The 10,664-nt window shown below is 41.0% G+C and overlaps 1 protein-coding gene across 1 annotated transcript; it reads right to left on the minus strand.

The window, feature by feature from the left end:
• Positions 1-527: 527 nt before the first annotated feature.
• Positions 528-9,653, minus strand: LOC137259685 (cell adhesion molecule 4-like). Its single transcript, XM_067797314.1, has 11 exons — positions 9,368-9,653; positions 8,111-8,410; positions 6,241-6,507; positions 5,665-5,787; positions 3,607-3,628; positions 3,173-3,228; positions 2,815-2,836; positions 2,422-2,477; positions 1,738-1,851; positions 1,162-1,177; positions 528-818 (listed from the first exon to the last, which is right to left on the minus strand). The coding sequence occupies exons 1-11, from the start codon at positions 9,651-9,653 to the stop codon at positions 635-637; spliced, it is 1,446 nt and encodes a 481-aa protein (XP_067653415.1). The 3' UTR covers positions 528-634.
• Between the last annotated feature and the right edge of the window lie 1,011 nt (positions 9,654-10,664).

The raw sequence follows: 10,664 nt of genomic DNA on the forward strand, positions 1-10,664 counted from the left end.
GTAACTTTCTGAAATTACCTAACAGTGATATCTACAACGGATGAGTAATAAAATGTCGGTCGGTGTGTTGAGAAAGCATAAGAGTTAAATCTTTCTGATAAAACAGGTTAAAGCTATATTGATTGAAAAATTGTGTTTTCACATTATCGCTGTTGATGAAATATAACATAAGTTTCATGAAACGAAAATAAAAGGTTACAGCTTTATTAATTGAATAAGAATGTTTATGCTAAATCAGTGTTGTTAATATACTTTGATATACATCAGTTAAGCTCAGAGACCAATACCAGTACAATCCTCTGTTAAAAATGGAATCGTGGCAAACATTTCCTGTTGTTGGGTGATTAGTAAATGAAGTACTCTTGTTTTGGCAGCTGAAACGTTAGCTTGTTGAGATGTTAAACTGTATAGGCTCTGTTGAAAAGTGAAAACACGTGCAGATGTGGAACTGTACCGTCAGTTTAGGTTTTAGCTGGTACTGTGGTCCTCTGTTGAGGAAGATGAAGGATGGAAAGACGTGCAGATGTGGAACTGTACCGTCAGTTTAGTTTTCACCTGGTACTGTGGTCCTCTGTTGAGGAAGATGAAGGATGGAGAGACGTGTAGACGTGGAACTGTACCGTCAGTTTAGCTTTCACCTGGTACTGTGGACCTCTTCTGAGGAAGATGAAGGATGGAGAGATGTGTAGATGTGGAACTGATCCCGCAGGAGTCGTTCGTAATCGTATAGGGGTAAGACATCGTTGTTGGAAGCACGAGGTACATCACTGAAGTCACGGGATAATCTCTCTGCCATCACAGTGAGATATTCACCAAATCTGTAATCACAACATTACACTTATGTTGCACTTGGCCATAGGTGCATGCATTTTTCTTTCAAGCAGTGTGCAACGGAAATCACCTCCTATAAACCACTTCAACTATGGTCATAGATTTCCAAAACATTTTAAGCAAATTGTGCATCAGTTACATAGATACATTTGCTACTTTCTCTGTCATTTCCACAGGTAATCGATGCCGGCGTTTATCTAAGATTTCTAAAGGTACGTTGACTAAATGGTCTTTGACACAGAAGACAGCAACCGTTGATATGAAGATTTGTTCACTAGTTATTACGATGACTGACTCCAGCACTTAAAATAAAAACATGAAAACGTGTACCTGTTGTCCTGGTTCTCTGCAAGTAAAACAAAAGACTGAGTAACAGTAAAGAATTAGTCGCTCTCAGACTAGTCCATCAACATCACCAAAACTAGAACACCATAAATATGGCTTCATTGTGCTCATATGGGGAATCGAACCTGCGTCTGTGGCGTGAACACCCTATCCACTGGCCTACCGACCGCTCCATTACTGAATAAAGGAATCAAAACAACTTCACAAACTAAAATGAGAAGAAAATATTGCAGCACGTCAAGGTGAACCACGGATATGCCCGTATACTGTTCGACGCTGCATTCAACAATATCCCAGCTAGACTACGCTTGTCTGATACACGCCAGACTTGCCGAGAACACCCAGTGGTTGATATAAAGAGCGTCGATTTACGCAACTGGGATACGTCGGAAAAACATGCATGAGCATAATCAACCAGCGTTTCTCACCTGTTGTAACAAGCATGGTTGTTGAAGTTCTGACCAGGCCCTCACGTTGGGGTAAATTTTTGTTGGTTGTGGTGTGGAGGGGTGGGGGTTGAAACTTACATTGCATGCAAAAATATTCATGCATTCGTTGTACCTTTCACGTCCCTGCAAACAAGAACAGTGACTGCTGCCACCACAACTGCCACAGCAGTCAGCATAATGGAGTAGACAGCTACGATGGGGACGATGTCGTCTACGTTTGCATCACCTTCTGATACATAACAAAGATGACACATATCTGTATTAAGTATGATAATTCATGTGACAATATAGCGACGTATTTCACCATGGTGTATTTTCTAGTTCCTGTTACAGCACTAAATAACTTTATGACATAAATAATGTCAACTGACAAAACAGTATTTTGCTCTACAAGAACTATGACACAATAAAGTAAGCAAGCGATGAATACGGAAGAATCATTCACCGGGATGACCATTACAGCTCTCCAGACTAGTGGATCCTTTTCCCCAACACGGCCTATCACCAATATCTGGTAGTGCTTTATGAACACTAGTACTGAGAAATGTCTTAAGTATTCGGACATCTAGAATATCCGACTCTATTTACAATGTTATAGCTATTCTATTATGGCTATTCCAGACTAAATAATCGGGGGTTTTGGTATCCTTGGTTGGTTTGAGACACGAGTCCTGTTCCAGGCTTTAGACACTAGCCAGTTCGTGCTACGTTTACTCGACATATCAGTACCCTATACGGCAGTTCGAGTTTCACAGTCGTTACACATCATGCTAGTTGTTAACCTTCAAACACCAACCTTCTATTTCCTGGTAGCTCCCATCGTTTTCATCTTCCCTGTGATACGACACCACACTGGTAAAAGGGAACATTGAACGTGAGTATAATGAGAGGAAATTATTAAGCTGTGACACGCTCTCAGTTCATATCGCGCTCCTAGTCGTGTATAGTTTTGTCTGGTTGGTTTGTTCTTTAACGCCACACTCAGCAATATGACAACTATATGTTGACGATCTATAAATAAATGGTCTTGGATCACATAATCCAGTGTTCAACAGCACAAGCATCGATCCCGTTCGTCAGCTTTTACGACAAGTATGGGTTGATGAAAATCACTTTACCACGGGTAATTACACCAATGTGGTGATGAAATATTTATTCATCTTACTTGAAGATTGATGAACATACTCACCGATGACGAGCACATCCTCTCTCTGAAAGTTTAAAGTGTGTGGGAACAATTATGCATACAAACTTAAAGTATATATTTATTTCTTGCACACTGATGTTACCATTTTTTCTCCATTTAGAAGTTTAAGAGTTTAAGAGATACTGTACATCATACGGTATGAGTTTCAGTCGAAGGTCAATCAGTGCTAATAGTTGTCAGAATTATAAAATGTTAATAGACCTGTAGTTTTGGTTGCAAACGGTTCCGGACTGTTTTTCAGACATTCTACATAACACTACCCCTTAAATAATTCGTATGACCTGTTTAACGTCATCTGAATCAACCGATGTGACGTACTAGAATGACGTCCAGCACCAACCTACTATCTCCTCGTAGCCTCCGCCTGTGTCTGCGTCACGGGTGTAAGTGACAACGCTGGGGGAAGGAAATGTAGAAAGTGGTTGGAATCAAGAATATTTACAAAAAAACAATCAGCTGTCCTGAGACACAAAATTTTGCAAAAGGACAAAATAGTTGTTACAGTTATATGCATGAATGTGTTCACAAAATGGGTAAGCAAGTTATCAGTATTTGAAGCTCTTCTAACGTTTGCCTGAAAGAACGAACTCTTTTTGACACCAACAGCTCATTAGCGATGTGCCATTAATTCTGCTTGGGCTTATGCCTCACATATACTGCTACTGATAAGTGAAATAGAGCTAATCAAATCACTGTATTTGTGATTAAGTGTTTCCACAATAGCAGCTACTACATAATTTTAAGTCAGCTGTTTACACATTTGGCCTTACTCACCGATTATATGTGCATCCTCTACCTGAAACAAATAATTTTGTGTAAATAATGACATATCCACAATGTTAGATGCAAAATAGAAGATAAACGAATTTCCGGTATAATTATACATCTTTGAAGTGGAAATAACTATCTTGCTATTTGTAGAACGACATGTTTATAGAACGACATGTTTGTACAACGACATGTTTGTAGAACAAACGCAACCTGAGTAACACCAGTGTCTTGAGGCATGAATGTCGATTAAAACTAGTGTCCTGGAGCCAATGTAAACATAAACTTGGAAACTGAAGTCCATTAAACATGTAAATTTGTGCACACTGTTGATATATATCCTCTTCAAGCATCATCTTGAAGGTTCCATACAGAATTACTTTAGAAACGCGAGTATCATATTATCATTCATTATGGAGGATGCAAAACGAACAGAAACTGTGCTCAAATTAATCTGACTTTCACAGATGAACTTGACGCATACCAAGAAATGCCCACGTGACCCACCATTTGCTGGAAATCAACATTTCACCTGCAAAATCCGTGAAAATGCATAAACGTGGCGTTTTCACAACACATTGTCAGATCAGTCAACTGTGTACCAAAATCACACCGAAATTTTGAACTGCACCAAATTGTTGACTTGGGCACAACATGCGATCGAGCACATCCTTGCCAACCATGTGTCTAGCCCGAGATCGCCGCATACAAGTTCAAGCCAGCCTCCAGAACAGATATTACCATTCATGGAAGAAGGGATATCGTCAGTCTCCAGACGGTACGATAGCGATTACGTCAGCAAGGGCTGCGTGCGCATAAGTATTCTATTCACTGACGAGTCCTCATTTCATCTCAGTCATGCGTATACAAGGATCAGAGTGACGTGGACAGCGTAACGCTGATTGTTGAGTTCAGCAGCGTTGAGGGAAGCGTATTACTAATGATTTGTTGAGAGACTGATAGTCATGACAGGACACGTGTGGACGTCTGCCGTAGTCGAGTTACAGCTCAAAATGATACTTACTGAGAACAAGAGTCGTTCCTGCTCCCAGCATGGCGCCAGATCAACGTCTTCACATTTTGCAGGAGGATTATGCAAATGACGGTCATAACCGTTACTGACATTGGCTCTGTGAAAGTTTTGAGCGCGTTTGGAAATAAATTTGATCCCTTCAACGTTATCGTTAATTCAACTTTGCACTGACTACTTTTGTTTTTTCTTGTGTTTCAACCCTGATTGACAATTTCAGTGTCAAGAGGGACAAGTTCTTTTCTTCGTTTAAAACGGAGATTCAACGTCTTATCCCAATGGTGCGTTTCTAAAGTAGTTCAGTATACTTCACAGTCTCCTCTCACAATCTGTCCTCTTTCAAACTCTTCCTTAAAGTCGGTCTCAGATTCCATTTCCCCACAACAGACATGGCCTTCTTCCTTGATGAATATTCACCATCAAGGACACTTTTACATTTAATCAAGATACACCACAGACACGTCACAAATCACACCTAGAGAGAATCAGTTAATATAGGTAGGACAAAAATCATCATTTCCTTGAAAATGTATCACATGTCAGTATGAAGTGAAATAATTATCAGCCAGCTTTCTACTGAGTATGGGTGGAAATAGACATCAGACGCTACATACCAAAGTATTGTTACATGTTTTGCAGACAAAGAAGAGGCATCAAATCAATACTTCATTAGTACTGCTTAACATTTCTATAGGAGTATATATGTATATGAGTTGTGGGGTAAAACTGTTTAAAGTACTACTCTGGTAACTATCTGATCCCCCATCCCCACCTTCCTAACCAGCGCGTCGTTTTCCCAGACTGTCATACATTATTCACTACATATAAGAAAGTGCAAAGGGATAACTTACTGACGATGCACTGAACACATACACACGCACACACGCACACACGCACACACGCACTCACGCACACGCACACGCACACGCACAAGCATCCACTCAACACGCTATTAAGTGAGATCGGTATATGTAATTACTGAACCAAAGTGTTTGTGAGTTCTAGTCATTCACTGTCACATCACACCGTTTTACCTCCACGTCTCTGTTTTCTACAAACAACAACCATGACGACGACAGTGATGATCACGATCAGGATGGAGCAGACAGCAGTCACTGGGACGATGGAAACGACACCGGATTCATTAAGCTCACGTGCTGAAACATTTAATATGGACAATATTCAGTTTAGTATTGTATAATCCTGTTTACTTTTCAGAAACAAACAACATCCAAGATATGTTGCTTTATTTAAGGTACATGATGTGAGTGAGTAAATGAGTGGAGTTTTATATCACTTATAACCCAGAAACATCACCCCTCTCAAGAAGATTTTATTTAGGTTCATGGCATGTCAACCGGGTTGACCCTTCCGATGTTCATCTAAAATGACACTTTCCAACTGCAATACAACCAGTTGCGTTCTCAATACAACACCCATCGATCCATCTTCATAGAGGGATCCAATAATAATGGTCAAGTTGCCAGTGCTACTGTCATTGCATCCATTTGAAGGGAGTAAAAACTTTATTACATATCTCATGCAAACATAATCTTGAATTTTACATATTCTGTCACAAAGCATGTTTCCGGAATCTGTGGAGGCCTTACTGAAGACCTCTAGTGTCAGGTTGCGTGATGCACTCCCATGGCTGTTGTTGACGTGACACGTGTACTGTCCAGACACAGACACATATATAGCTGGTATAGACAACACAGCCTTCCTGTGTCCTGTAATCACCATCTGTCTGGATGTGTCCCACCAGGTTACAGTGCAGGCAGGGTTACAGTCAGCAGAACATCTCACTGTTACAGGTTTCCCTTCTTCTACCTCCAGATTGTCCCTTGTGCCGTGAAACTGTATCTGGTCAGGTCCATCTGCAAAGCATGTGATATAATCAGAAATAATAATTTGATAACTTGATATTTTCTTCTATCATACCAATACCACTGTATATCAATTTCACTTGAATTAATTTTTCATCAACTTTCGGTTTAGACTTTTGAAGTTGGTTAGGTTTTATTTTTTACTCAATGCCTATTCTACTTTTAGTGTTGATCACATCTACATCTGCTAGCCTTGTCGAGTCTAGGCTCACCAATATAAGACTCCCAGTTTCAAAGATCTTACTGTTGTCACGAAAATATTACATTCAAATGCAAACGACGACACATTACGCACATTCTGTTTTTGTTCCTCTAAGTCATACGTGTACGTATCAGTCAGGTATTCCGACTGGATGGTCGAACGCGACCGCAGCAGGGGAAACGTCCAATGTTTTCTTTGTACGAGCTGGATAGCCGCTCAACTGTGATTTTGTTAACAGTGAGAATCTACAGTCAACTGTATTTTGTATGTACACGTCCGATATTGTCATTTGTATGCTCCGCCTGACCAACGTTGACAGTTCGATTCATGTATTATCTTGACGTTCCTGTATATCTCATCTGATGCCCTTACGATTATATCTCTAATGCTCAGTGCCTGTACCAGATATTGTCAACGTTTCATGCATTTTACCGTATTCTTAATTGTAAACCCAATATTGTCACGATTTTAAAAAGAAGCGTTTTTGAGGACAAAAGCCCCTTGAGTGAGTGAGTGAGTGAGTAGGTTGAGTTTTACGCCGCACTCAGCAATATTCCAGCCATATAGCAGCGGCCTATAAAAAAATCGAGTCTGGACCAGACAATCCAGTGATCAATAACATGACCATCGATCTGCGCAAATGGGAACCGATGACATGTGTCAACCAAGTCAGCGAGCCTGACCACCCCATTCCGCTAGTCGCGTCCTACGACAAGCAGAGTCGCTTTTTATGGCAAGCATAGGTTGCTGAAGGCCTATTCTACCCCGGGACCTTTACGGGTACTCGTCGATAAATCACGGTAGATTATTTTTCCGATAATTTTCTTGCATCTGTGCATGGTCAGAGTTTTCAGGGTCAAATCACACACTCCTGACTGAAAATTGTAAACATGAAATTTTCATGCCATACTTTCAATCGCTTTGATCTGATTCAGTACATATTATGTATTGTTAGTTTTGTGTTGATCTTGTGTATTTCAGCTGAGTGGTCCGTGCCCGTTTTTTTTCCTCATTTAAAATATATGTCCAGGTGAGAAACAATGACATGACATAATTTTAAAGTGTTCGTGTATATTGGACATAACACCTGACACCGCTTGCCTTTGAAGCTGAAAGCCTTCACCACAGATTCTGGCTGTGTTCTCTTCCGAAAGTTCTATATCAACGGACACCAGTAATGCCCTTTTGTTAGCGCTATGAGTATACCTGGTGTGGAGTTTGGAGCTATATAAATGGACACAATATTATGTAGCCGTCATTAACTCCTATCAGAACCACAAAAGTACTATCATAATAATGATTCAGGACATAAAGGTTCCATGTAAGTTGCATACTAAGTTGCATAGATATGCGAGGTTCCTGTACCGTAAACAAAGGTACGTTCTTACTCACAGAGGACATCCAGTATATGTCCGTGACTCCAGTCAGACACCAGACCCTCCTCCACAGCCTGGCAACTGTAGGTGTCTCCCTGGTTCTCTCTGCTGACGTGGGTTATTGTCAGGTCATCTCCACTTGTAGGAGACTCATCACCAGATTCTAGCAGGGTCATGCCCCTCCTCCAGATGTAGGTCATGGTCAGTGGGGGATGGTCCGGGGATAGACTCCTGGAGGAGGAGGAACATGTGAGGGTAACATTCTCACCTGATACAGGTGAGGCAGGTCCGGTGATAGTAGGTGTGGCTGGCTTCTCTGTGAAAAATGTAACAGATGATCCGAGACTTTAACACCAATGCCAATAAACATGGTTTTACTAAATGTGTGGTTGGCCTCTCTGTAAAAAATGTTTTACAATATGAATCCACTGAGACATAATAAACTGAATAAAGTAAATGCTCTGACACTTTTATTTATTAAGTATTTGCCTTTATTGTCAATTAAATAAGCGCCAGCGACTCGCTAATACTCCTAACCGGTTTGTTGATTAAAAGTACATGTACGACACAACTACATTCCCCTTGGTCAAATGAATAAATCTTTTGCCCGGAGAGAGGGGGTTGGCTGGATTGATCCCAAGGTGCGTCGCAAAAAAAGACGTTAGATATGCTGGATGTTGTTACAGACAGATAGTTTATTTGACATATCACAGGATCTGAAAGTATAAAACTAGCACGCTCCTGGCGTTCACAGAAGTTGTCTAGTGCATCACAGCGTTCCATTAGCTCACGTCTGATATCATCATATAGCGGACATCTTAAAAGGACATGACATTCGTCTTCGACTTCGTCTTCATCTGTACAAATAGAGCATGTTACACTTTCGGGATTAATAAAATTCGGATATACTGCGAGTAAGTTCTTGGTTGGACTGTTGTTTTAACACCGCACTTAACAACCTTCCATATATATGGGGGCGATCTGTAAATAATCGAGTCTGGACCAGACAACCCGGTGATCAACATCATGAGCATACATCTATGCAATTGGGATACGATGACATGTGTCAACCAAGTCAGCGGATCTGACTACCCGATCCCGTTAGTCGCCTCTTACGACAAGCAAGGGGTAATGAAGACCAATTCTACCCCGGATCTGTGAGTAGGCTTGCAAGCGCACGCATGCACACGTCTTTATATATCCTTAATTACGTTTTAATGTAGGCGCATTCTTTTACTTATCTACCGTTCTGTTAACTCCACTCAGTACTTACGCACTACAACGAGGACCTGTCTACATCCAGTAACTTCCTCTCCATTGGTTCCCTGACAGTAGTAAGTACCAGCGTCCTGTACAGTAACATTGTAGATGGTAAACCTCAACAGTCCGGTCTGTGATGGTGAGTCCTCCCCGGTGTATCTGATCCTGGTCCTGTGACCGGTGTGACTGTTGTTGAGTACCATTACACGGTGTGACTTGGGCTGGACCACTAACAGCCTCTCAACTACCGAACCATTCACCCATACACAATAGATGAAGCTGACATTGTCTGGGTTCATGGCCATGGTAACGTCTTCACCAACACGTGTAACAGTGTATTCATTTGTCATGGAGACTAGAGCTGTATACGAAAAGGTAATTAAAATCAGAACTCAGTAACACTAGATACGTTGACACGCTAGACGTTGCGAAAGATTAAACTGAAAAGCAACTTAATCAGAGATTCAATATATATTTCAGTTTTCGAAGACAGATACATACCAAACCCATATAGAGCTACAGACGCAGTGACACCCAGAAACATAGTCACTGCTGTGAGCAGAAACTGACAGATGCAGTGTCTGATATAATGCGTCGCATAATGTAGTTTCACTGGACAATATTTCCTTATAAACATTTCCCGGTGAACCTTACGTTGTGCCACGATATTGCCCTGTGAATAATATATGTTTTCTTGTGAATATGTCCTCCATCAACGCCCATATGGGTACAATGTGTGAAGCCCATTTCTGGTGATCACCCACTCATTCAGTCACTGACCTACTGGTTCACTCATTCACCCACTCACTCACCATTCATCCACTACCTCATCCACCTATTCACTCACTCAACCACTCATTTACTCAACACCCACTCACTCACTCACCCACTCATTTACTCAACACCCACTCACTCACTCATTCACTCACCCACCCAGTCACTCACCGACTTACCTATTCGCACCCTTCTTCGCTCACTGATTCAGCCTTTCAAAAATTAATTCACAAATTCACTCACTGATTCACCAATCACCTATCATTTTCACTGATTGTGCTGAAAAGTACTGTGTTTGACTCGGGCTATCGCTACAAGTGATACCTATTTAAAACATTGATAATCTGTCTACAAATCTGACATGACAAACAAATGAGTATTAAATGCTAAAATCTCAGTGCTTACAAAAACATTTTCGCCTCCTCCACAGCATGACTGCTTAATTTGAATACACCTCTCCACCCACACACCACTGCAACCCAACCACTCACACCGAGATTCACCCTCTCGTGAACTGTCAACAGTAATATTCCCTC

This window comes from Haliotis asinina, chromosome 1, assembly GCF_037392515.1.
Source record: "Haliotis asinina isolate JCU_RB_2024 chromosome 1, JCU_Hal_asi_v2, whole genome shotgun sequence".
Taxonomy (NCBI): domain Eukaryota; kingdom Metazoa; phylum Mollusca; class Gastropoda; order Lepetellida; family Haliotidae; genus Haliotis; species Haliotis asinina.